A 25,920-nucleotide genomic window follows, 5' to 3' on the forward strand; every position below is an offset into this window, starting at 1 on the left:
GCCTCCACCCCCCGCCCCGCCTCCAGCCGCGGCCCCTTCCTCTCGCAGCTGGTGCTGTGGGGCCGCGGAGCCGCGCGTGGCTGTCTCTATGGCCCCGGATCCGAGCGCAAAGGTGAGCAAGGCGAGGAGTGCGGGCGGCGCCCTGGCGTGAGCCGGGGGCTGCGGGCCGGGGGTCGGGCAAGGCCTCCTCCACGTCCATTCTACCCTCCAAGCTGGGCCAGGCCTTTCTCACCGCCAAGTCCCCTGGTCCTGCATGAAGGCTCTAGAGGGGCGCAAGCCAGGCCTCGGGCTGCGCGGGGTGCAGACCGGCCACCACGGAGTCGGGGACCAGCGCGGGGAGGGGGCCGCGTGGCGAACAGTGTTCCCCAGGATCTGGGTCACGTCTCCCGGCGTCCGGCGGGATCGAAGGAGAGCTTGTCCTCGAGCTGCAGCAGTAGAGACTGAGGTTAGACCTGACGAAGGGAGAGGACCGCGGACTGTCCAGGATGTTGGAGGGAGGGGGTGCCGGGGGAGGGGCTCTCTCAAGCCAGGAGAGACCGCCATCCTACTAGGCAGAGGGAAATACCGCCTACACTAGGCAGGTGGACATCTGGGATGAAGGTCGAGAGCCTGCTGATCCTCCATTGATCCTGTTTGAAGGGTCTCTCCTCCCCAATTCCCTCCACCCCAAGACCTAATAGAGGAAAGGTGATCAGAGTTCAGGGGGCTGGCCCTGGGGAAGAACCCGAACTGTGGAACTTGGGGTGGAGTGTGGGGCGTGGACTGGAGACCTTAAACCCGTACTTCGCCACTGAAGGGAGGGGTGGTATGCTCCGCCCCGCCCACTTAGCCCCGCCCCCTCCCAACAGGTTAAGTGGGGGCTGAGAGCTCCAGCCCGTCTCCCACCTCTAGAACTGCAATATACATCGGGGTGGAGGAGTACTAAGTTATGCGTTCCATTCCATCTTTGCTAAAGCTAGGGGCCTCCTCCTGCCTGGGTTAGTTTCCCATTCCCTCCCTTGTAGAGCAGCCTTGACCCATGCACCCATCCCATCTGCCTATCCAAGGTCAGAAGCCTCCCCCATCATCACACACACACAACCCCCTCACCCCCCCCCCCCCCCCCCCCACACACACACACTTGAAATTAGGCCTTAGAATTGGGACTTTCAGGAACGGAGGCAGGGTTCTGCTCTGCATCTCACCCCAGTGGACACTAGCAGCCTCCAAGCCTATGGCGAAAACTGGACCCCTGTATGCATGTGTGCTTGTCTCTGCATGGATGCAGTTGTGTGTTCAAGAACTCTGTGTGAACACACATGTACTTGACCCTTCTGTGAACATGATTGCCTGGCCCACTATATCAATGGGTTTGTGTGCATGTCCTTACACATACATGTGTATGTATAGGACCCTCCTGTTGAATAGGTGCACAGTCCTTGACAGAAACCCACATGTATGGGTTTATCTCTCCTCAACCTCCGAGGCTGTGTGACCTGCTGAATGGATGGGCATGTAAATTCAACTTCACATGTGAATATGTATGATTACCTGTGGCTGTGGCCCTCTGTATGAGCATATGTGTGCACAAAACTCCCTGTGAGTATATGTGTGAATGACCCCTGTGAATCCACGTGTTCACAGGCCTCCTTGTGAACATGTGTGTGTGTGTGTGTGCACCCATGTGCATGTACATCACCTTCCTAATAGTCACCCATGTGACTCTTAAACTATAAGTGTGACATGCACCACACTGAGTGGCTCCTCTAACCTGGGGCATGTTCCTCCTAGCCATAGTGCTCCCCACACACATGCCTTTTGCACTGAGCAAATAGGAGGTCCCAAAGGTAAACAGGTGTGCCTCCACAGGGAGGGGTGGGGCATGGCCAGCTTGCTTGAAGCTTCCTGCTGTCCCAGCTCCCAAACAGGGAGCCTATGCCCTTTCAGGGTCAGGGAATCCTCTTCTCTCCCTTTCATATTTGACTCTCCCCCTCAGGGCTCTGCCCCTGCAGTGCTGACCTTTACCTCTTGAATAATTGCTCCTGTTATCCCTCTGGCCAGTTCCTGATTCCTCCCCTCTTTCCAAGGCCAGATAGTTAATATTTGACCTGGGAGAGGAGGCATCAGTGGCACCCTCTGGCCCTGCCTGTGAGTGGCTGATGAGATGGAATGTATTAGGTCTCTCCACACCTCACCCAGCCCAGGAACTCTTCAAACTCTTCCTTCAAAAGGAACCCCTTGGTGATTAGGAGGCCTGTTACAGGGGTTGGGAGAGGCCCGCCACCCATCCCCATCCCATCCCCAACTGGTTGGCTTGAGGGAGGGTCCAAGATGTGTCGGGAGGGGCCAAGGGCTCAGGGATCCCATCATTTACCTTCTTCGTGTTGCTTATATGTCTCAGCTGGCCTTGCACACTACAGCCTCCTGCACAGACATTATACCTGTGCAACCAGGGGGACCCTAGGTACCCACCCCAATGCCTGTGAATGCCTACTTGCAGGTAGGGACACGTGTGGATGCCTAGCCAGAGGGTACAGTACAGACTGGCGTGGGCAGAGATGTGCACCCCCTTGGAGAGGAATACCAAGAAGTTATAATTAAAGAGAAATTCCAGAGGGAGTTCTCAGGCCAGGGAAAAGAAAAAACAAAGGGAAAGCAGGACAAAATAAACAAAGGCCCATTAAACCTCTCTGGTCAGGCCTTCCTGCATAAGGCACCCCCGCAGGCAGCAGGGGCAGCTGCTGACCGAGTTGCATCTCATTGTTGGGAGAAGCAGGCATTCTCTCTGAGAACCCCAGCTCCTTTGACTTGAGGGCCTAGCGGAGCTTCTGACTTGACCAGAAGAGGGTCATGACCTTGGGTTTCGGGTTGTGGGCATCTAGGGTCTTGTAAGGAAGGTAAGTTCCCCTCCAGCCTCCTGCATCAGAGCAAAGGGATAGACAGAATGATTGTGAGTCGATCCTGGCGTGGGCGTTCTGTGGATGCTGGGCCTCCTTCTTTCAGTGCCCCCTGAAGTCTGGGTAACGTCATCCATCTTCCACCCACATACAGATCAAAGGGCTTTTTTTCCTCCCTGTTTTTTCTTCAGAAAACGGACCTCAGAAAACCAGGACTAGCTCTACTGTCGGGGGCAGGGTGACCCCATCAGTAACCTACAACCCCTCTAGAACTTCACAACTCTCTCTCACCATGGAGTTTGCATTTGATGCAGAAAGGCATGTGATCCCTCCCTCCTTCTGACCTCTTAGCTGGGATTCCATGGCCACACAACCCTGTGACTCCATGTCCCCCCGATTCCAGGACCCCCCATGGCCCCATGATTCTTTGACTCCTGTGACCTTATGACCCCTGACCTTCCAAGTGACTTCCTTGGACTTTGACCCCTGTGACTGTGCTTCCCATTCCCCGCCCCCACAACCTGTGACTCTGGCTCCCTTTGGGGGTCTTGTTAGTCTGGGCCTCCCCAGGAAGATGTGGGGGAGGCTCTGGCCCCTCCTCCTCAGCATCCTCACAGCAACTGCAGTCCCGGGACCCTCACTGCGGAGACCGTCTAGAGAACTAGATGCCACCCCTCGGATGACCATACCCTATGAAGGTTAGACCCTCAACCTCAAAGGGCAGCGGGAGCCAGGGCTGGGGGTGGGGAGGCACCCCAGAACTAGGCTCACTGTTCCTGCTCTCCCTAGAGCTCTCTGGGACCCGGCACTTCAAGGGCCAAGCCCAGAACTACTCAACACTGCTGCTGGAGGAGGCCTCAGCAAGGCTGCTGGTGGGAGCCCGAGGTGCCCTGTTCTCTCTCAGTGCCAACGACATAGGAGATGGGGCTCACAAAGAGGTCAGTCCCTGGAATCTGGACCACCCAGAAGGTCTCCATCCTTATCCAGCTCCCTGGGACCTCAACTTCCCTAAAACCCTGCCAGCCTTCCATAGCCCCCTGGTCAGACAGCACTGCCCTTCCCAGCCCAGGTGTCCCTTGCATTCAATGTTCCTCCTGAAATTGATCCTCACCCCAATTTCCCCAACTCTGTGGGGTCCTATTGCCTGGTCCTATGAGTAATAGGTATTGGGGTCAATGCATCAGCCTTTTCCTTTTGCCTCCACTAGATCCACTGGGAAGCCTCCCCAGAGATGCAAAGCAAATGTCATCAAAAAGGGAAAAACAACCAGGTATGTGGTCTGCCCTGTCCCCAGCTCCTTTCCTCTTCTTCCTCAATCAGGGATGCCAGGATTGTTGGGGACACAGATGGGTAGGTACAGACCTGCCAGTCAATCTCAGCAACCACAGTAAACATTGTAAGTATTGCCAGAGTGGCAAGCCACGGGCACAGCATTTTTTTTTTCTTTTTTTGAGGTCGGGTCTCACTCTGTCATCCAGGTTAGAGTACAGTGACATGATCATAGCTCACTGTGGCCTTAAACTCCTGGGCTCAGGGGATCCGTCCACTTCAGCCTCCTGAGTAGCTAGGACCACGGGCACATGCCACGCCCAGCTAAGTGTTTTATTTTTTGTAGAGACAGGGTCTTGCTATGTTGCCCAGGCTGGTCTTGAACTCCTGGCCTCAAGCAGTCCTCCTACCTTGGCCTCCCAAAGTGCTAGGATTACAGATGTAAGCCATTGCCCCCGGCATCTGGGCACAGTACTTCTAATTCAAACATCTGGTGGCCTACTAGTTTGTCCCGCAGTGGCATCTTCATCTCCTCTGGGATCCCAAATAATCAAAATAACAATAAGTAGGCTGTGGGTAGGAGGACAGCTTGAGTCCAGGAGTTCAGGACCCGCCTTGGCAACACAGCGAGATCTGTCTACAAAAAAAATACAAAAATTAGCCAAGTATGCTGGCGTGCACCTGTAGTCCCAGCTACTTGGGAGGCTGAGTGGGAGTATCACTTGGGCCTGGGAGGTTGAGGCTGCGTGAGCTATAATTAAGCCACTACATTCCAGCCTGGACGACAGAGCAAAACCCTGTCTCAAAAAAACAAACCAACAAAAAACAGTAAGTAACCTCTACAGATGCTTACTTACAATGGGTTACTTCCCAATAAAACCATCATAATAAATTGAACCATTGTTAAGTCAGCAACCATCTATAGCAAGTGATGATTTAGCTATTATCTCAGTTAATTCTAAGATAACCCTATGAAATAGTATTATCCTGCATTTTGCAGGTGAGAAAAATGAGTCTTTGGTCAAGGAATAGGTCAAATACCCAGTATTCCATGGACAGGCATTAATGAAGCATCAGCCCTTTCCAGCTAAAGAATAGGGTGTCTCCAGGGGTCCCGTGTCTGGCTAGGTAATGGCTCCATCTGGAGAGCTTTTACAAAATAAACAGCCCTGGGCTGGGCATGGTGGGTCACACTTGTAATCTCAACACTTTGGGAGGCCAAGGCAGGAGGATCACTTGAGCCCAGGAGTTCGAGGCCAGCCTGGACAATATAATGAGACTCCATCTCTAATAAAAAATAAAAAATAAAAAAATTCCCAAGGTCCACTGGGGCAAGGTGGGCCAGGGGTGGTGTTCGGACAGCTGCGTTTAAAAAGCCATCCCCAAGAGCTTCCATCAAAGGCTGCCTCTTGGTGCAGCACGGGTAGAAAACGGGGCTGGGGAGGCAGATGGAACCAGGTCATGGAAGGCCACAGATGCCCAGCTGGGAGTTTGGGTTTTATTCTGTGACAGTGAACACCCTCACAATTTGATACTTTAGAGGCTCTAACTTTCATGTATCACCCAGGTATATTATAAATGCAGGTGCTAAACTTAGTAGGTCTGGGGAAGGGCCCAAGAGTCTGCAATTCTAACAAGCTCCCAAGTGAAGTTGATGCTGCTGGTCCCCAGACCACACTTTGGATAGCAAGGCTTTATAGAACAGTTCCCAAAGCATGTTCTGAGGAACATTAATTTTCAAAGGAGGGGTTTAAATGTCAAATGAGTTTGGGAAACACTACATGCCCAGTCCCACAATGCACAGCAACATCCTTCAGGCTCTAGGATGTAACCCCAGTAAAGATAGGTTTCACCTGTGGTTTCCAAAGTTCTTTGACCAGAGAATTCCTCCCTACCTCCCTTTAAAAAATGTAAACATCCGCTGGGCGCGGTGGCTCAGGCCTGTAATCCCAGCACTTTGGGAGGCCGAGGTGGGTGGATCATGAGGTCAAGAGATCAAGACCAGCCTGGCCAACATGGTGAAACCCTGTCTCTACTAAAAATACAAAAATTAGCCCGGCATGGTGACACACACCTGTAGTCCCAGCTACTCGGGAGGCTGAGGCAGGAGAATCTCTTGAACCCGGGAAGCGGAGGTTGCAGTGAGCTGAGATCACGCACTGCACTCCAGCCTAGTGGCAGAGCAAGACTCCGTCTCAAAAAAAATAAAATAAAAAAATAAATAAATAAACATCTTGGGGAAACATCACTTTAGGAATATTTATCTGGCCCCAGGCACTGGATGGATGAAAATAGGGTGAGTCTGGAGGCAGGAAAGGCAGTGAGGAGGCTGGGGGCATCATTTGGGTCAGAGGAAGGGGCCTGAGCAGGCTTATGGAGAGGAGGGACAGATGCTAGTGGCTTGTACCAGGTGAGGGAGCAGGAGGAGACACAAAGAGGCCTGTATGGATTTAAACCCTGGGTAACAGGCAAGAGGAGGAATCATTAACATGGCAAAGGAGTCAAGAGGCTGGCAGCTGAGGGCATTTGACAGGCAGAGAAGACCAGTGTGGCTGGAGTAGGGCGAGTGAGGCCAGAGGAATGGGCAGAGTCCCATCACACAGGGCTAGGAGCATGTGGGACTCTATATTCAGGTCACTGATGAGCCGATACAGTGATGTGATCCACTTGACTTTTTTTTTTCAGACATGGTCTCACTCTGTTGCCCAGGCTGGAGTGCAGTGGTTCACTGCAGCCTCGACCTCCTGGGCTCAAACAATTCTCTTGCCTAAGCCTCCCAAGTAGCTAGGACTACAGGTGCATGCCACCACATAGAGATGAGGTCTTGCTATGTTGTCCAGGCTTGTCTTGGACTCCTGGGCTCCAGTGATCCTCCCACCTCAGCCTCCCAAAATGCTGGGATTACAGGTGTGAGCTACCACACCTGGCTAGGTTTACATTTTTAGAATATCCCTTGGAAAGTGGTTAGAGAGTAGCAAAAGTGTGTTGTTTGGTAAAATATCTCTGGAAGGAAACTTCAGACAATAGTAACAGCAGTCCTCTTTGCAGGCAAGCTGGGAGACAGGGATAAATGGGAGACTCCCTGTTTATAACATACCCCTTTGTACTTTCTAAGTTTTATACTATGTACATGTATTCATCATTGACTGAATAAATAGCCTTTATAAAGTCATTTTTATAAAAGAGAAGGTTGGGAGGAGCTATCAGGTAGCAACTGCAGATGTCTAAGGAAGAGGTCATGGTGGTCATTTGGACTGGGTGCTGGTGATGAAGTCAAAGTGGACCAAGTCAAGAGACATTTAGGACAATGAATTAATTGTGGAGAGGGACTGAATGTGGGGGTGAGGAAGTAGGAAGCAGCAAGGATGATTCCTGGCTTCTAGGTTGAGTCGTAGGATGGATGAAATGAGGTGGGAAAGACTGGATAAACAGGTTTAGGAAAGATGTAGGTTATGGAGGAGGGGATGAACTTGGCTTCTGACAAGGTGAGTTTGAAGCATCCCTGGGATATTGGATGGAGAGCGAGCTGGCATCTAGGGATAGATTTGGTTGTATCACCCCAGCGGAGAGGGCAGGAGTTCCAAGAATAGAAAGTTGCTGAGAAGGAGCTGGATGGGAGAGGAGAAGCACCTCAAGATGGTGGAATCCCTGGGAGCTCTTGAACCAGAGGTGGAGGGAACTGCAAGAGACACAGGAGATACTGGCAGAGTGATGTCAGGTAATCTGAGGGACAGAGGAGAGAAATAGGGTCGTGGAACTGGGAGGCCAAGGACAGTGAGTTCAGGAAATATTCTGGAGCAGTGAGAAGGGTCACAGGTATCTTGGAAAGAACCGTTTGTCCTGTGGGTGGGGGCAAGAGCCAAACTACAAAGCTAGACTAATGGAGGAGGCCTCTAGTCAGGCAGGGGGCTCACAGCCCTCTCCACCTCATCCCACAGACGGAGTGCTTTAACCATGTGCGGTTCCTGCAGCGGCTCAATTCCACCCATCTCTATGCATGTGGGACTCACGCCTTCCAGCCCCTCTGTGCAGCCATTGTGAGTATATCTGTGTTGTGCCAGATCTCTGTTGACTTCATTAGGGATGGGATCATGTTCGAGATGCCAAAGAAGAGACTCAGAGCCAGTGAAGGAGACGGATGGTTTATTAAGGGGACTTCCATACAGGGCAGTCCAGTGGTGGCGGGCTGCACTGGAGAACCATTCCTCTTTGTAAAAAGCATGCAGTTTTTATAGCATTTTCACTTAGCGTCCTCCCCCTAATCACCTCCACCTGGCAAACTTCATTTAACCCCAAACAAAGGGCCTTGATCCCCTGGATGGCATGTGTTCCACAGGATGGGCTAGGGGCTCAGATGTTCTTCATAGATAAGGAGTGAATCTCTGGGTTGGCCACTTGCAGATCTGGAACTCCAAACATACATTGTTTTTAGGCCATAAGGTCATTCTCAGGGGATGCTTAAGTTATTGCTGTCAGGTGCATCTGCCATACAACCTGCCCCTATCCCTGATTGCTGATCCCTGACCCCAGACTGATCTGACTTTGAGCCACTGTCCCTGCCTGTCCTCTGAACCACTTACTGCTGGTTCCTTGTTCCCTAGGATGCTGAGGGCTTCACCTTGCCAACCAGCTTCGAGGAGGGGAAGGAGAAGTGTCCTTATGACCCAGCCCGTGGCTTCACAGGCCTCATCATTGGTGAGCAGGCCCTCTTCCCTATCACAGGCATGGTGTTTTTAGGATGTGGATCTCATCTCTAGGACCTGCCACCATGTATATGTCATGTGCCCTGTTGTATATGACATGTCTGTCATGCCTGGAATGTCCCCACGCCAGATGGAGGCCTCTACACAGCCACTAGGTATGAATTCCGGAGCATTCCCGACATCCGCCGGAGCCGCCACCCACACTCCCTGAGAACTGAGGAGACACCAATGCATTGGCTCAATGGTTAGGAGGATGAGGCACAGGATGATGGGGGGTAGGGGACTATTTCATTTTTACTCCCTTGGCCAGCTGACTACCCCACCCCCAAATCCCCAGGTGAGCCTGTCCATTCCATTCCTGTGTGTTGTCACGTGAGGGGTCAGCCTCAGAGTGGGGGAAAGGGATCCCCAGCCTGTCTCAAAAGCCTCTCAAACTGCCTGACCCACAGATGCTGAGTTTGTGTTCTCCGTCCTCGTGCGGGAGAGCAAGGCCAGTGCAGTGGGTGATGATGACAAGGTGTACTACTTCTTCACGGAGCGTGCCACTGAGGAGGGCTCTGGCAGCTTCACTCAGAGCCGCAGCAGTCACCGTGTGGCCCGTGTGGCTCGTGTCTGCAAGGTGGATTGGGCTGATGCTGAGGCACGGGTATAGAGGCTGGACCTCTGACCCTGGCCCCTTATCCCGTGCCTCTACCTCCCCAGGGAGACCTGGGAGGGAAGAAGATCCTGCAGAAGAAGTGGACTTCCTTCCTGAAAGCCCGTCTCATCTGCCACATTCCACTGTATGAGACACTGCGTGGGGTCTGCAGCCTGGATGCTGAAACCTCAAGCCGTACACACTTCTATGCAGCCTTCACGCTGAGCACACAGTGGTCAGTGCAGGGACAATGGGGAGGCAAGAAACTGCAGACAGCATAGGGGCTGGAGCAGAGGTCAATGAGGATGAGATAGGATCCACTGTGGGGAGGTCTGGCTGCAAAGTGAGAATTTTTTTTTTTTTAAGAGGGAGTCTTGCTCTGTTGCCAGGCTGGAGTGCAGTGGCGTGATCTCGGCTCACTGCAATCTCCGCCTCCCGGGTTCAAGTGATTCTCCTGCCTCGGCCTTCTGAGTAGCTGGGACTATAGGTGTGCGCCACCACGCCTGGCTAATTTTTGTATTTTTAATAGAGATGGGGTTTCACTGTGTTGCTCGGGATGGTCTCGATCTCTTGACCTCGTGATCTGCTCGCCTCGGCCTCTCAAAGTGCTGGCAAAGTGAGAATTTTAAGCACATCAAGCTAGGCTAGAGCCAGAAAATGAATGCAGTGGTCCACTGACTCACAGGAGAGGCCCTGTGGGACTATAGCTGGGGCTGGCCAGGGTAACAGTGAGCTTCAGGCTGAGCACGAGTTGGGGGGCAGGCTTGACTCCGTGTAACTCACCCCCCTTGCCCTATGTCCCATTCCTAGGAAGACCCTGGAGGCCTCAGCCATCTGCCGCTATGACCTGGCAGAGATCCAGGCTGTCTTTGCAGGACCCTATATGGAATACCAGGATGGTTCCCGGCGCTGGGGTCGCTATGAGGGTGGGGTGCCTGAGCCCCGGCCTGGCTCGGTGAGTGCCCACGCCTGGGGCCAGTGCTGAGTAGACAGAGCCCAGGGAAGGGTCAGAGGGTCTGGCCTTGTGGAGAGGGCAGGCAGGTGGTGGAGTCCCGAGGTTCACCACCTCCGTCCCCCACCCCAGTGTATCACAGATTCATTGCGCAGCCAAGGCTACAATTCATCCCAAGACTTGCCATCCCCGGTCCTGGACTTTGTAAAGTTGCACCCACTGATGGCTCGGCCCGTTGTGCCCACACGTGGACGGCCCCTGCTGCTCAAGCGCAACGTACGCTACACACACCTTACGGGGACACCTGTCACCACACCTGCTGGACCCACCTATGACCTCCTCTTTCTGGGCACAGGTGCTTCTGATCCCAGTGCCTGATCCCTGTTGGCCCTGATATCACCAATGCTTCTGAATCCATTAATTCCTGCCATGACTAGTGTGGAGTTCCCAATGTCCTGAGGGTCCACTGCTCCTGGCTGAGTCCTTGTTCTCGACCTCAGGACTCCTGAGCTGTTCGTATTAGGCCTCTTGCAGGGTGCTGAGAGTAGATCCCATAGTTGGGGTCTAACTCTCTGCTCTTTCCATGCCAGCTGACGGCTGGATCCACAAGGCCGTAGTCCTGGGCCCTGGGATGCACATTATTGAAGAGACACAAGTGTTCAGGGAGCCCCAGTCTGTGGAAAATCTAGTCATCTCTCTATTGCAGGTAGCCCCTCTCTGTGACCCTTAATATAGCCTTGCTGAAATAGGAGGAGGGAGGGGGGAGGTTGGGCAGAGGCTGTGTATCTGTATGAGTGGGGGCGTTGCCGACCAACTGTCCTATCTGGCTCCCAGCACAGCCTCTATGTGGGGGCTCCTAGCGGAGTCATCCAGCTACCACTCTCCAGCTGCTCCCGCTACCGATCCTGCTATGACTGCATCTTGGCCCGAGACCCCTACTGTGGCTGGGACCCTGACACCCATGCCTGCGCGGCAGCCACCACCATAGCCAACAGGTCCCAGGGAAGCAGGTGGGAAGTGGTGGGGGGTGAGAGTCACATGTGGCCTGAGTGCAGGAGGAAGGCCTGACAGTTACTGGGGTAGTGCAGGGGCTAGTTATTGGTAACAGACCTATCTACCCTTTCACTGGGAAACTGAAACCCAGTTCCCCTTGTTCATAAAACCTGATCTTCTGTCCCAGGACAGCACTGATACAGGACATAGAGAGAGGAAATCGAGGCTGTGAGAGCAGCAGGGATACAGGTAAGTCACTCACATGAGTGTGGGTCTAGCTACGCAGACTGTCCTCTTTGCCATTTACTGCCATGTGTACGTATATGTTTGTATCTGAGTGGCTGTGGCTGTGTGCATTTGGTAAGGATGACTCAAACACAGAGCCTGGCACAGAGTAAGCGCTCAACAAACATTTACTGCCCAGATGAATTATAAACTAGGAAACATATTCAAGATGTGAAGGGTCTTTTCACTTCTGGAGCTTATAGCCAAATAGTGGATGACAAGGGTTCAGGACGGTAATGGGTATTTCCCCAAGGAAGATCGGATGACTGAACTGATATCTGAAGAAAGAACAAAAGTTAATCATCATAGCTAAGATGTATTAAGTATTTACTGTGTGCCAGGCACTGATCTAAATACTTCTATGCATGATGTCATCTATTGTCACAGCATTCTTATGAGAAAGGTGCCATTGTTATTATCCCCATGAGGGACCTCTCTGAGGCCCAGGGAGTGTAAGTAAATTACTCAAATTTATTCAGCTATTAAGAAACTGGACCAGAATTCAAAGCTGGCTGAGTACAGTGGCTCACGCCTATAATCCCAGCACTTCAGGAGGCTGAGGTAAGTGGATTGCTTGAGCTCAGGAATTGGAGACCAGCCTGGGCAACATGGCAAAACCCCGTCTCTACAAAAAATACAAAAATTAGCCAGGTGTGATGGCACATGTCTGTAATCCCAGCTACTTGGAAAGCTGAGGTGGGAGGATCACTTGAGCCTGGGAGGCAGAGGTTGCAGTGAGCCAAGATCACACCATTGCACTCCAGCCTGGGTAACAGGGTGAGACCTCATCTCATCTAAACAAAAAAAAAGAAAGAAAAAAGAATTCAAACCTGACCTCAAGCAGTCTGACTTGACTTTGTGCTTCTGGTCACTATACTATGCTATCGCCCACAAGTTAGCCAGGCAAGCAGAGGACATGGGGTAATGGGGTGACATGCAAGCAGAGGGAGCAGCAGGCAGAGGGAGACTGGCACATTTGAGTGACAGGAGAATAGGCTGGACAAGTGGGCAAAGACCATGTTGAAGATTTTGGTCTTTATCCGAAAAGCAATAGGAAACCTCTGAAGTTTTAGGCTGGAGAGTGGCAAGATCAGATTTGTGTTTTTAAAATACCTCTCATGGAGAATGGATTACATGGGACCAGAGTGGGCCAGGAGTCATGGAAGGAGAGAAATCAACAGGTCTAAGATAGATGCCAGAAACAGAATCTTAGTGACAGTTAGATACAAACATGAAGAAGGGCCAGGCACGGTGGCTCATGCCTATAATCCAGCACTTTGGGAGGCCAAGGCGGGTGGATCACTTGAGGTCAGGAGTTCGAGACAAGCCTGGCCAACATGGTGAAACCCTGTCTCTACTAAAAATACAAAAACTAGCTGGGCATGGTGGCACATGCCTGTAATCCCAGCTACTCAGGAGCCAGAGGCAAGAGAATCGCATGAACCAGGGAGGCGGAAGTTGCAGTGAGCTGAGATCACGTCACTGCACTCCAGCCTAGGCGACAGAATGAGACTCCATCTCAAAAAAACAAAATAAAACAAAAAGGCGAGCAAGAAAGAGAAGGGAGACTCCCAGGTTTCTGACTTAAGCAACTGTGTGGCTGGTGGTGCCATTCATAGTGGTGGCAATTCAAGGAAAGGACTTGGTGTAGTTTGGGAGAAAAGCTTTGGCCTTTGAGGTGTCCAAGAGACCTCATGTGGAGATGCCCAGCACATGGTAGATATCTAAGTCTGGCACTCAGGAGAGAAGTCTGAGGTAGAGATTAGGAGTTACTGGCAGACGGCAGAAATTGAAACCACAGGAGAGGATGAGAGCATGGAGAGAGAATGGAAAAGGGCCCAAGGCACTGCCTGCTTCCTGGGAAGGGCCAACGTGAACCTTCTGTGGAAGCATGAGCACAGAGCCTGGGTCAGCTGTCACTGTGATTCTGGGTTCTGTGCTTGGTGCCAGGGACTTGGCAGTGAACAGTCTGGCTTGCCATTTTTAATCCCTTCCTGGGATGGGCTGGTACTGACCTCTCCCCCAAACCCCACAGGGCCACCACCACCACTGAAGACCCGCTCTGTGCTCCGGGGTGATGATGTCCTCCTGCCCTGTGACCAGTCATCCAACCTGGCCCGGGCCTTGTGGCTACTCAATGGGAGCATGGGCCTGAGCGATGGGCAGGGTGGCTACCGTGTGGGCGTGGACGGGCTGCTGGTTACAGATGCACAGCCTGCGCACAGTGGCAACTATGGCTGTTATGCCGAGGAAAATGGCCTCCGCACCCTGCTGGCCTCCTATAGCCTCACGGTCCGGCCAGCCACTCCTGCCCCAGCTCCAAAAGCCCCTGCCACACCTGGGGCACAGCTGGCACCTGATGTGAGACTGCTCTATGTGCTAGCCATTGCCGCACTTGGTGGCCTCTGCCTCATCCTGGCCTCCTCCCTCCTCTATGTGGCCTGTCTGCGGGAAGGCAGACGAGGGCGCCGACGGAAATACTCACTGGGTCGGGCCAGCCGGGCAGGAGGATCTGCGGTGCAACTGCAGACAGTCTCAGGACAGTGTCCTGGAGAGGAAGATGAAGGTGATGATGAGGGGGCTGGGGGCCTGGAGGGCAGCTGTCTCCAGATCATCCCTGGGGAGGGAGCCCCAGCCCCACCACCCCCACCGCCCCCACCGCCACCGGCTGAGCTGACCAATGGCCTGGTGGCACTGCCCAGCCGGCTGCGAAGGATGAATGGCAATAGCTATATGCTTCTGAGGCAGAGCAACAATGGAGTACCAGCAGGGCCCTGCTCCTTCGCCGAGGAACTCAGCCGCATCCTGGAAAAAAGGAAGCACACGCAGCTCGTGGAGCAGCTAGATGAGAGCTCTGTCTGAGCCCAGCCTCCCAGAACAAATGCTCTTCCAAGCCAGCCTGTCTGTCCCAGGCTGGGCCACTGCCTCCCTAACACAGCCACCCTACCTTCATTACCCCCACTCCATACCCTTCTCCCAACCTTTTGATGTCCTTGTAGGGCTGGCCAGTCAGGCCCAGCCAAAGCCCCCTCCTCAGTCTCCACAGACCCACATGTGAGCAGCCCAGGCCCATCGGTGCTCCTCAGAGGTAGGTGCTCCCTCAGGATCAGGTGCCCTGCAGACTCAGAGCCAGTTCCTATCCCCTAACCTAAACACTTATAGGTGAGGACTCCATCCTCCTGTTCCATTCATCGGCCCAAACCCTTTCTCTTTCTCCCAGGCAGGGCTCTGCAGGTCCATATGGGCTCAATGTCACCACCCTCTGCATGGCCCTGTGTGCTGGATGGTCCTGAAACCAGACAAGACCTCTGCCAGCCACCTAAGCCCTGCGTACATTCACATGCACATGTGGAAGAATGTTTATTGGCCGGGCTGCAGTGCCCCCACCCTCACCCTCTCCTGGTGCATTCTTGTTTCATCCCTGCTTCTGGACTTGGGGTACCCTCCCAATTGCCACATCCTATCTGGTCCTCTTCCCCAGCCCCATGTGGTGACCTCTTTGTCAAGAGCTTGGGAACGAGCCAGCCTGGGGAGGTAAGACTGCATCACTCCCCTCCTCTCCCTTCCTGTGTGGCCCTTGTGTATCAGCCTCCCTACTCTCCTTGGTCATTCTCAAGAGTATCAGAGACAGAGCTCCAGGCACGTCCCATCCCCATGCACATGTGGTAACACACACCTGTATCACACATGCGCTTACATTTCCACTCACATGCACCTCTGAGCCTCCCCTTGCTGTCTTGGACCTGTCTGTTGGGTTTGGTCCGTGGACATTTCAGAGGGAGATCCCCCTCCCATTTAGCTGTCCTCACAGGCCCTTCCCTAGGATGGATGACCAACACTGCACTCAATGAGCCAGTCTCTCTTTTGGGGGAATCAAGCATTTGCTTCCTCTATAGACTACAGCAGGGAAAGGGAGAAGAAATCTGATGTCTCAACTGGCACATGAAGCCCGTTCTTGGAACTATGCAAAGGGCAGAGGCTGGGAGTTTGGACGCTTAGCTCCTACCCCTGTCCTACCTCACCGGGGCACTTTCAGGGTCCAGGGGCCTCTGAAGTCTCTAGGCCTATATGGGACAATCAATAACGACTGAGCTCCCCCATTCCCCTCGGGTGAGGATGACTGTTATTTTTGTAGCTGAGAACGTGGAATCCCACGGGTTTTTACTGCCCTTCACCCAACCTCTTCCACCTCCACCCCACAATGAATGTATTTATTGTGAGAATGGCTACACTTCTTTAGGAATGTCCCCACTTACCACCAGGTGGGTGGAACAGGCATGTGACAGAGTGGGGAGCCTGGGTTCAGCTCCTCCCCCTGCCGTTGGTTAATAAACACCCTCTTTCCCCACAGCTATGACTAGTCTGCTTCATCTAGATGGGCCCACCCCTGATCACCAGGGGACAGGCTCCTGAGCCTATACAGAAGGTGATGTCTGCCTCCAAGATTGGCTCTGCTCCCCAATACAACTATTTGCAGAGGAAATTGGGATTCTCCGCTTCCATCCTGACTCCTTGGCAGGCACACAGGCCTCTTTAGTAAGGTTCACACTATTCATTGATCATGGTGGTAGAGCATGACAAGAAAATGACAACAGTTCAAGAATTCTTACAGGGGTTTCTAGATTTTTATTTCCTGGCTCTCATTTCCCCACCATCCCTTTTTTAAACTAAGATTAGAAAATACTCAATACCAGCCTTCCTGCCCTTCCCCAAGGTTCTCAGCACTCCCCACCAGCTGGCTCAAGGGACATGGATTTTATTTCTGCACAAAGAGGGACGTAGGGGGAAGGAGATGTATAGCTAAGACCGAGAGAAAGCTTGTTAGCCAGGGCTTGGTCTGGGAATCACTCCCCTCTCCCTTTCAGGGGTCAGGCCTAGATTAATCACTTGGCCTTTGATACTAACCACCTGACAGTTGTTATATGTTCTGCGTCTAGTTTTAAAATAATGAAAACTGAGGCTTGTGCTTAACATATGCACACATTTTGAAGACAGACCTGAAATGTGACCTTGGACAAGTTTATTAACCTCAGTTTTATAAATCTTTATTCACACAGATATAAAGTGCCTAGCCCATCACAGCAGAGCTCTCCATAGCTCAGTGGTTGTACCAATAAGACATCAGGGATTCTTCAGAAGCCAGCCTTCAGACCTCTCACTGTGTTTTGAGATCATTATTATCAATTTGGATTTAAAAAACAAGGGCCCTGTAAAACCCTTGAAGTCTTCCTTATCTCAGGTTTTAGGGATGCCACTTGCATAAAAATGAGTGGTTCACAAGGTCACTGCCCCTAGAAGCAGGCACTGGAAAGAAACAGGCAGCTCTTCATTATCCCAAGCAGAACCTCTGTCAACTTGCCCACTGATGGTTCCATTTGCCTGGGCTTGGAATCCCAAAGGGGAAGAACCACCTTTACTGGAGAAACAGTCCAAAGCCTGGGGCTGGAGTTGGTGGGGCACCTCTTCACTGTGCTTGCACCTGGGCTGGGGCAGGATCCTGAACCTCTCGGGGGCGTAGCCCGCTGAACGTGGTCGGCTTGTTGGTGAAGGGGTGCCACTGGCCCTGGATGCTAGGGTTGTCGGTGTGGAAGGGCTTGCGGATGCGGATCACGTCCAAGCCCGACTGGTCGGCCAGCTTCTGCACCAGCGTCGAGATCTCCTCGACCGACTTGCAGTGGATGCTCTCCTCGCGCACAGCCCCGTTAACTGGCAGAAGAGGGGTGAGAGCGGGTGAGAGCGGGCGGAAGCTGGCCGGTGCGACCAGGCGAGAAGGAGGCTAGCGGGTCGAGCCCCTGATCCCGCCCTCCAGCCCGAGCCCGGCCCCACTCACGGTATTCGGCCACTACTCTGGGCACGCAGCACGGACGCGAGTTTACATATATTACGACCCCTGGGTTCCGTCGGGCGAAGTCGATCACCTCCCGCTCCACGAAATCCCTAAGCGACCCAGCAGAGTGAGCAGTATGACCCCTGACTGGGGGCGACCTACCCGGGGAGTCGTTGCCACCTCCACCCCAACCCCGATCCGCACCTGCGCACTTCCCTTGGCTCACCTGGCGCCGCGAGACGAGGCGCCGTCGCGGCTGACGCTGAAGCTCAGACGCTGCAGCTGCTGCACGTAGCGACCCAGTCCGTTGTGGAGAACACTGGCCAAAAAGCGGCTCGCAGTCCCGCGCGCCGTCATAGCTACAGCTTGGAGGCCGCGGAGCCTAAGCAGCAAGGAGAGGGGGGCGGGACTAAATCTTGAGGCTTCCGGTTCCGGGACGACCGCTCCCGGAGTTTTGCTTCCGAGGTCAAGGCGAGTACCATGTGCGGGAGACTCAAATTGCGGGCGAAGTGGGAGAGACAAAAGTGGTAACCTGGGGCTGGGGGCCGGCGCGGCGGAGCTCGGAGTAGTAGAGCGGAGTGAAGACACGGGGGAGGATAGAGACTGGCATTCCTTTGGGCCCGGGGATTGGCGGGAGTCGTGCTGGGTGCTCTCGCCGTGTTGAGGTCCCAGTGAGGGGAAGGAGAAGCGGAAGAGGGTCTCTAGTCGGGGCCTAGGGCAAAGGGACTACAAAAAGGATGCAGATGACTATAGAAATGAGGACGACGAGGAGATGCTGTGGAGGGGCAGTAGAAGTGAGAAGATGATGCAAAGAAACTGTATCAGTGAGGAACTGTACGGAGGGTCATAGAGGTGAGGTGGTGGAGAGAAACTGTAACGGACCATAGAGGTGGGGGAGCCATTGTAGAAGGACGTGGACGTGAAAGGGTCGTGTAGATGGGCGTATGTGTGAAGCAGCAACGTAGAGGGGCTGAAGAGGAGAAATTCATGGAGAGAAAGAATGCACCTAGAGTGAGCTCTGCAGAGTGCTGCGTGGGGTATCCCTAGAGTTTGGTCTAGTGAAGGCATGCTAACCAGGCACCTAAGGCATTTCAAGTAGTGACTTCCTACATTTGGCTAGGAATGTGGGTCCTCCTCCGAGGTGGGTACCCCCTGCGTATCTTGTTACCCCTGCGTGGGGAGTGGATGGGTCGGAGGGGCCTGCCCCGAAACTTGGCCCCAGGCCCTCCTCGCAGACGTTACAGGAAGGAGACTCTCCAAGCCTTGGATATGCCAGTGTTGCCTGTAACTGCAACCGAAATCCGCCAGTATTTGCGGGGGCATGGGATCCCCTTCCAGGATGGTCACAGTTGCCTGCGGGCACTGAGCCCCTTTGCAGAGTCTTCACAGCTCAAAGGCCAGACTGGTGTTACCACTTCCTTCAGCCTCTTCATTGACAAGACCACAGGCCGCTTTCTCTGCATGACCAGCCTAGCAGACGGGAGCTGGGAAGACTTCCAGGCCAGCGTGGAGGGGCAAGGGGATGGGGCCAGGGAGGGGCTGCTTCTTAGTAAGGCTCCAGAATTTGAGGACAGCGAGGAGGTCCGGAGGATCTGGAACCGAGCAATACCTCTCTGGGAGCTGCCTGATCAGGAGGAGGTTCAGCTGGCTGATACAATGTTTGGCCTTACCAAGGTTACAGATGACACACTCAAGCGTTTCAGTGTGCGATATCTGCGACCTGCTCGCAGTCTTGTCTTCCCTTGGTTCTCCCCTGGGGGCTCAGGATTACGAGGCCTGAAGCTACTAGAAGCTAAATGCCAGGGGAATGGAGTGAGCTACGAGGAAACCACTATTCCCCGACCTAGTGCCTACCACAATCTGTTTGGATTACCACTGATTAGTCGTCGAGATGCTGAGGTGGTACTGACGAGTCGTGAGCTTGACAGCCTGGCCTTGAACCAGTCCACAGGGCTGCCTACCCTTACTCTACCCCGAGGAACGACCTGCTTACCCCCTGCCTTACTCCCTTACCTGGAACAGTTCCGGCGGATTGTATTCTGGTTGGGGGATGACCTTCGGTCCTGGGAAGCCGCCAAGTTGTTTGCACGAAAACTGAACCCCAAACGATGCTTCTTGGTGCGACCAGGAGACCAGCATCCCCGTCCCCTGGAGGCCCTGAATGGAGGCTTCAATCTTTCTCGTATTCTTCGTACCGCCCTGCCTGCCTGGCACAAGTCCATCGTATCTTTCCGGCAGCTTCGGGAGGAGGTGCTAGGAGAACTGTCAAATGTGGAGCAAGCAGCTGGCGTCCGCTGGAGCCGCTTTCCAGACCTCAATCGTATCTTGAAGGGACATCGAAAGGGCGAGCTGACGGTCTTCACAGGTAACCCTTTGAGAAATCACTACTTAGAGTAAAGGGGCCGAAGATCAGGTGACAAAAGCAAGTGGGTTTGGGCCATGACAATGTTGAAAAAGTTTGCCCCTTCCCCCCAATTTTAAAGCCCTGACCTATGTCTTGGTTTCAAGGGTAGGACTTCCTCCTCACCCAGGTCTGTTCCACCCCACTGCAGGGCCAACAGGCAGTGGAAAGACAACATTCATCAGTGAGTATGCCCTGGATTTGTGTTCCCAGGGGGTGAACACACTGTGGGGTAGCTTCGAGATCAGTAATGTGAGACTAGCCCGGGTCATGCTGACACAGTTTGCCGAGGGGCGGCTGGAAGATCAGCTGGACAAATATGATCACTGGGCTGACCGCTTTGAGGACCTGCCCCTCTATTTCATGACTTTCCATGGACAGCAGAGCATCAGGTGAGACTCCCAGATTCCAGCCACCTTGCTTTCCCAGACATATCCCACCACTCAGGAACCTTTGGTTCCTTTTCCAGCTCCAGTAGGAACTCCCCCATCTCCTTAGGTTTGGAGTTTTTCAGAGAATGAGAGGGCAGGGCTGGGCACAGTGGCTCATGCCTGTAATCCCAGCGCTTTGGGAGGCTGAGGTGGGAGGATCACTTGAGCCCAGGAATTTGAGACCAACCTGGGCAATATAGGGAGACCCCCCTCTCTATAAAAAAATTTTTTAAAATTAGGCTGGGCATGGTGATGGCATATGCCTGTGGTCCCAGCCACTCAGGAAGCTAAAGTAAGAGGATCGTTTGAGCCCAGTAGGTTGGGGCTGCAGTGAGCTGTGATCACACCACTGCACTCCAGCCTGGGCTACAGAGCAAGACCCTGTCTCAAATAATAATACTAATAGAAGGGCAGAGGAGGAGGCAGCCAAGAGAGTTTTCAGGATGCTAGTTCTTCTGCCTAGGGTGGTCTAGAGACAACTTGTCAAATTCCTTGCCTTTCCTCTTCCCAGGACTGTAATAGATACAATGCAACATGCAATCTACGTCTATGACATTTGTCATGTGGTCATCGACAACCTGCAGTTCATGATGGGTCACGAGCAGCTGTCCACAGACAGGTGACGGTGACATCTTCTCTTGTCTAGCTTGAGCCCGCTTGGACATACAACACACACTTCTCAGGCAGCTGGCCTCTAGGCACACATGCTGTGCTCTCTTATTTTCTGAGATGTATGCAGGCACGTACCACCCCCATGTGTATCATATGGAGGTGTGGGGTATGGCAGCAGGATGTATGGACAGGGATCTGAGTGTGAGTCCTTGGGTAGAGGGAGGTAGAGTGGGTTGTGGTAGTTTGTGGGGAGATGTGAATGAATCAAGAGTATGTATATGTTCTCGTCCTTCTGTGTCTAATAAGCTCTTTGTGTTGTTGGGATGGGGGCAGGATTGCAGCTCAAGACTACATCATCGGGGTCTTTCGGAAGTTTGCAACAGACAATAACTGCCATGTGACGCTGGTCATTCACCCCCGGAAAGAGGATGATGACAAGGAACTGCAGACAGCGTCCATTTTTGGCTCAGCCAAAGTGAGTGGCCTTTAGGAGCTCAAGCTTTGGAAAATAGAGTGGGTAGGTGTGACCAGGGACAGCCCTCATTCAGCCTTAATCATCGTGACTGTCCATCCGAACAGGCAGGAGGCAATGCCTCTGGAGCCATGACATGAGGAATATATGCGCTGGAAATACAAAGGCTGATAGTTGGTTCTTATGCTCTCCTTGCCCTCCAGGAGCTCACATCCTCTCCTGGGGAAACAGTAAGACAGTGATTGCAATTCAGTATGATAAGAGCTATGATAGGCAGCACAAGTATTTGGAGAGCAAAGAGAAAAGATGTCTGAGTCAGCCCGGGACATCTGGGAGACTTCCCAGAGGAGGTGACAACAAAGGTTGGGTTGAGGTTTGATAGACAATGGGTATTAGACAATCAGATAAATGTGAGGGCCTTCTGGGCATCAGGACCAGCCCAATCCTGGAGCTTCTAGTGATACACTGAATGCCTATTACATACGAGGCCTGGGCTGGGCATAGGGAATTCAGAGCAAGGAGCACAAATCATGTGCCATGATGGAACAAACATGGAGCTGGGAAAGAGAGTAATGCAGAAGTGGAAAAATGGCAGGGTACAGTGGATCACGCCTGTAATCTCAACACTTTGGGAGGCTGAGGCAGGAGGATCGCTGGGGCTCAGGAGTTTGGCAATCTGAGCAATGTAGTGAGACCCTGTCTCTACAAAAATATTTGAAAATTGGCCGGGCGTGGTGGCTCACGCTTGTAATCCCAGCACTTTGGGAGGCCAAGGCGGGTGGATCATGAGGTCAGGAGATCGAGACTATCTTGCTAACATGGTGAAACCCTGTCTCTACTAAAAATATAAAAAAAAAAATTAGCCGGGCGTGGTGGCAGGCACCTGTAGTCCCAGCTACTTGGGAGGCTGAGGCAGACTGGCTTGAACCTGGGAGGCGGTGCTTGCAGTGAGCAGAGATCATGCCACTGCACTCCATCCTGAGTGACAGAGTGAGACTCCGACTCAAAAAAAAAAAATATATATATATACACATATATATATATATATATATGTATATATTTAAAAATTAGCTGGGCATGGTAGCATGCACCTGTGGTCCCAGCTACTCAGGAGGCTGAGATGGGAGGATTGCTTGAGCCTGGGAGGTTGAGGCTGCAGTGAGCTGTGCTCACACCACCGCACTCCACTCCAACCTGGACAGCAGAGTGAGACCCTGTCTTTTTTTTTTTGAGGCAGAGTCTCACTTTGTCGCCCAGGCTGGAGTGCAGTGGCACGATCTCAGCTCGCTGCAAGCTCCACCTCCCGGGTTCAAGCGATTCTCCTGCCTCAGCCTCCCAAGTAGCTGGGACTACAGGCATGTGCCACCACACCCGGCTAATTTTTTGTACTTTTTTAGTAGAGATGGACTTTCACCGTGTTAGCCAGGATGGTCTCGATCTCCTGACCTCATGATCCGTCCGCCTCGGCCTCCCAAAGTGCTGGGATTACAGGCATGAGCCACCGTGCCCAGCTGAGACCCTGTCTTTTTTTTTTTTTTTTTTTTAAAAAAAAAAAGGTCTCTTTCATGAGATGTGACATTTAGACTGAGACCTAAAAGAGAAGAAGCTGAGGTTGAGTGGGGTGGCCCGCTGTGGAGAAGGAGAGGGAACAGCACAGGCAGCGTCTGAAACAGTAGCAAGCTTGTCAGGGAACTGAAAGATTTGAGTGGCCCCAGCATCGTGGTCAGTAGTTCAAAGAGCTTTGGTCATGGGGGGAAGTACTTTTCCCTCTCCCATTCTATTTTTTTTTTTTCTTTCTTTCTTTTTTGAGACGGGGTCTTGCTCTGTTGCCCAGGCTGGAGTGCAGTGGCACGATCTTGGCTCACTGCAACCTCCGCCTCCCAGATTCAAGCGATTCTCCTGCCTCAGCCTCCCAAGAAGCTGGGACTATAGGTGCATGCCACCACGCCCGGCTAATTTTTTGTATTTTTAGTAGAGATGGGGTTTCACCGTGTTAGCCAGGATGGTCTTGATTTCCTGACATCGTGATCCACTCGACTCGGCCTCCCAAAGTTCTGGGATTACAGGCGTGAGCCACTGTACCCAGCCCCTCTCCCCATTCTTATCACTCCTCCCTGCCCTGTCAGCCTTCCTTTCTGCTTTGCTCATGTCCTCTTACTCCTGCTTTCCTCCTTCTGCCCCCTGTTCCCCAGGCAAGCCAGGAAGCAGACAATGTTCTGATCCTGCAGGACAGGAAGCTGGTAACCGGGCCAGGGAAACGGTATCTGCAGGTGTCCAAGAACCGCTTTGATGGAGATGTAGGTGTCTTCCCGCTTGAGTTCAACAAGAACTCCCTCACCTTCTCCATTCCACCAAAGAACAAGGCCCGGCTCAAGAAGATCAAGGATGACACTGGACCAGTGGCCAAAAAGCCCTCTTCTGGCAAAAAGGGGGCTACGACACAGAACTCTGAGATTTGCTCAGGCCAGGCCCCCACTCCCGACCAGCCAGACACCTCCAAGCGTTCAAAGTGAAGGCCGTGCAGAGCTGGTCACTGAAATGAACCTGATAGGACAGCCTTGAGCATAAAACTCTGCAAGGTCTCCTCTATCTTGTGGTCCTGAGCTGTGTGCCCTTCTCAGTCTGAGGGGCCTAACCTAGAGCAGGTTTCCATAGTGAGAAAATTCAATGTAGCAGACTACTGAGAAACTACTGTGTTGCTCAGGCTTTGTTTGAGGTCCTGTATATACAGCACTGAAAAGAGAGATAAAGTCCCTGCCCGCATGCATTCTGGTGGAAGAGACAAGCAAGCAAGGAACAAATTAGCAGAAAACCTAGTTTTAGTGAAAAATACTGTAAAGAAAATAGAAATGCGACAGAGTGCTGGCAGGCTAGTGTAGATAAGTGGTCTGAAAAGGTGTCTCTGAGCCGAGGGCATGTGAGCTGGGGCCTAAACATCTAGAAGGAGAGAGCCATGTGAACATCCGGAGAAGGGGACCCAGGCAGAGAGAAAAGGAAATCCAAGCCCTGAGGTAGGAATGAGCAGGTCAGATTCAAGGCAGTGAGGTCAGGCCGCATGAACCTGGAGGGGAATCGGGGACTTCATGCGAAACTCCAGCCTAGGCTTTCAAAGTCAAAGGTGATACAGAGTACCAAGCCCCTCTGCTCCCCACTTTGTAGAGCCTGGCATGAGGTGGCATGTACTAGGTGCTTAGCCCTGCAATATCAGGGCCTCACTGGTGGGAGCTGCCTCGGGCTGGGTTGCTTGGTCATAGAGTCATGGAAGGAAGCTGTCAGCCCGGAGTGCCTGCCACCTAGACACTGATGCCATTGTGTGCTGCCTCAGGACGGCTGGAGTTAGGACATTTTATAGAGCCTTTTCCAATTTTACTAAAAAATTTTTCCATTGCCTTTGTTTCTGTGCTTTTTCTTATTCATCCACCAGGTGTCTCCCCAGTCCGTAGCTGAATTTCCCTTTCGGGATTGGGAAAGGACGGGTCCCCTCCCACTGCTTGCAGCCTTTGAGCGGTGGGCTTCCAAGGAAGCAGGGACATTAAAGGGCCTTCACACCCCACCTCCCATTTACATCTCTTCTTGGCCTAGGGAAGACAAGATGATCTGTCCTCATACCTAACTTCCCTGAGGATCTCGAGTGATTCCTGGCACAGGTACTCATCACTGGGCCACACGAGCCCAGTGCCCTGCCTCACTGGCCATTCCTCTGTGATGTGAGCCACTCACCTCTCAAGTGGACTTAGACTCAACATATTCTGTCCACCCCCCTTCCATCTCCCTCCTATACCCTCTCTGTGTTTCTCATATGTTCATGTGTGCCGGAACTCCTGGGGACTTGTGAAAAATGCAGAACCTAGGCCCCATTCTCCCCCCATCCTCCACCATGTACATTTCTCATTCTGGATTTGAGGAGGGGTACAGTAATCCTCATTTTTAACAAGCCATGGAGGAGACTGTAAAATGGGTGATCCAGAGGGACTGTCAGAAGTATTCCTAAATGATGACACCTTCTCATCTCTTGTCCTCTGATATCCAAAAGTCCCAGTTTCCCTTTGGATTTGCCTGAAAGAGTCGTGAGAATGCAATATGTTCTGAGGGGGCTGGGGAGAATCCTTCTGTAAGGGTTGGGGGAAGGTTTCCTGCTCCGTTTGGAAGCAGGGCTGCCTTGTCAGGCTCTTCCTTTCAACCTATGAAGGGGCTTCTGGGGCCGGTGGAGGGGTCTGTGGTCTCTGGAGTGTGAGAACTCTGGTCACAAATGTCTCCTGAAACATCCGGAGCAAAGCTGCTGGAAAGCTGCTCTCTGTGAGGAAGAACCTGGGGGGGTGGGGAGAGCTCCTCCAGGGCCTCCCTTCTTGGGGTCTCTCCCAGACTGGCTGGAGCCAGGCCTCCCTAATCCCCCAGTAATCATTCCCAGCCGTTGGCTGGTCTAGGCCTCATCCAGAGTCTGTAACACTGAACGGCAGCCATG

At 52.8% G+C, this 25,920-nt stretch overlaps 3 protein-coding genes and 1 long non-coding RNA gene across 10 annotated transcripts; 2 read left to right on the forward strand and 2 right to left on the reverse strand.

Moving 5' to 3' along the window:
• On the forward strand, nt 1-16,065 carry SEMA4G (semaphorin 4G). 6 transcript variants are annotated; one of them, XR_008510587.2, is made up of 16 exons: nt 17-112; nt 3,068-3,574; nt 3,666-3,814; nt 4,084-4,146; nt 8,084-8,182; nt 8,747-8,840; nt 8,979-9,092; nt 9,298-9,467; nt 9,551-9,720; nt 10,296-10,440; nt 10,570-10,792; nt 11,028-11,143; nt 11,272-11,447; nt 11,618-11,679; nt 13,751-14,803; nt 14,936-16,065. XR_008510587.2 is itself a non-coding variant. In XM_024253606.3 (15 exons), exons 2-15 carry the CDS (start codon nt 3,451-3,453, stop codon nt 14,575-14,577), a joined length of 2,517 nt encoding a protein of 838 aa, XP_024109374.1. In that variant the 5' UTR covers nt 1-112; nt 3,068-3,450; the 3' UTR covers nt 14,578-16,065. The 6 variants fall into 6 exon arrangements, 3 of the variants coding, with proteins under 3 accessions (XP_024109374.1, XP_024109373.1, XP_024109372.1); XR_008510588.2 differs by having other exon boundaries at nt 11,272-11,432; XR_008510589.2 differs by lacking the exon at nt 17-112 and adding an exon at nt 120-445 and having other exon boundaries at nt 11,272-11,432.
• LOC112135173 (uncharacterized) lies at nt 12,000-14,414 on the reverse strand. Its single transcript, XR_008510591.1, has 3 exons — nt 14,394-14,414; nt 14,201-14,263; nt 12,000-12,509 (listed from the first exon to the last, which is right to left on the reverse strand). It is a non-coding gene; the product is annotated as an uncharacterized LOC112135173 (long non-coding RNA).
• Nucleotides 16,066-16,713: 648 nt separating the features above from the next.
• Nucleotides 16,714-17,936, reverse strand: MRPL43 (mitochondrial ribosomal protein L43). The gene is made up of 3 exons (XM_009245715.4): nt 17,769-17,936; nt 17,546-17,652; nt 16,714-17,421 (listed from the first exon to the last, which is right to left on the reverse strand). The coding sequence occupies exons 1-3, from the start codon at nt 17,897-17,899 to the stop codon at nt 17,180-17,182; spliced, it is 480 nt and encodes a 159-aa protein (XP_009243990.2). The 5' UTR covers nt 17,900-17,936; the 3' UTR covers nt 16,714-17,179.
• Nucleotides 17,937-17,990: 54 nt separating this feature from the next.
• Nucleotides 17,991-24,847, forward strand: TWNK (twinkle mtDNA helicase). Of its 2 annotated transcripts, none has more exons than XM_024253608.3 (5): nt 17,991-19,907; nt 20,095-20,335; nt 20,886-20,993; nt 21,320-21,461; nt 23,651-24,847. In XM_024253608.3, exons 1-5 carry the CDS (start codon nt 18,665-18,667, stop codon nt 23,969-23,971), a joined length of 2,055 nt encoding a protein of 684 aa, XP_024109376.1. In that variant the 5' UTR covers nt 17,991-18,664; the 3' UTR covers nt 23,972-24,847. The 2 variants fall into 2 exon arrangements, with proteins under 2 accessions (XP_024109376.1, XP_024109377.1); XM_024253609.2 differs by having other exon boundaries at nt 18,665-19,907; nt 21,320-21,503; nt 23,651-23,730.
• Nucleotides 24,848-25,920: the final 1,073 nt, after the last annotated feature.

The sequence above is a fragment of the Pongo abelii genome, chromosome 8 (assembly GCF_028885655.2).
Source record: "Pongo abelii isolate AG06213 chromosome 8, NHGRI_mPonAbe1-v2.0_pri, whole genome shotgun sequence".
Classification (NCBI taxonomy): domain Eukaryota; kingdom Metazoa; phylum Chordata; class Mammalia; order Primates; family Hominidae; genus Pongo; species Pongo abelii.

Coding starts and splice junctions, on each gene's coding strand:
- SEMA4G (XM_024253605.3), top strand. CDS start 3,451: ATGTGGGGGAGGCTCTGGCCCCTCCTCCTCAGCATCCTCACAGCAACT. Junction 9,468..9,550: donor GTGTGGCTCGTGTCTGCAAG/GTGGATTGGGCT, acceptor CTACCTCCCCAG/GGAGACCTGGGAGGGAAGAA. Junction 11,680..13,750: donor TGAGAGCAGCAGGGATACAG/GTAAGTCACTCA, acceptor CAAACCCCACAG/GGCCACCACCACCACTGAAG.
- MRPL43 (XM_009245715.4), bottom strand. CDS start 17,899: ATGACGGCGCGCGGGACTGCGAGCCGCTTTTTGGCCAGTGTTCTCCAC. Junction 17,653..17,768: donor GCCTCGTCTCGCGGCGCCAG/GTGAGCCAAGGG, acceptor TGGGTCGCTTAG/GGATTTCGTGGAGCGGGAGG. Junction 17,422..17,545: donor CAGAGTAGTGGCCGAATACC/GTGAGTGGGGCC, acceptor CTCTTCTGCCAG/TTAACGGGGCTGTGCGCGAG.
- TWNK (XM_024253608.3), top strand. CDS start 18,665: ATGTGGGTCCTCCTCCGAGGTGGGTACCCCCTGCGTATCTTGTTACCC. Junction 20,994..21,319: donor GAGCAGCTGTCCACAGACAG/GTGACGGTGACA, acceptor GGATGGGGGCAG/GATTGCAGCTCAAGACTACA. Junction 21,462..23,650: donor CCATTTTTGGCTCAGCCAAA/GTGAGTGGCCTT, acceptor CCTGTTCCCCAG/GCAAGCCAGGAAGCAGACAA.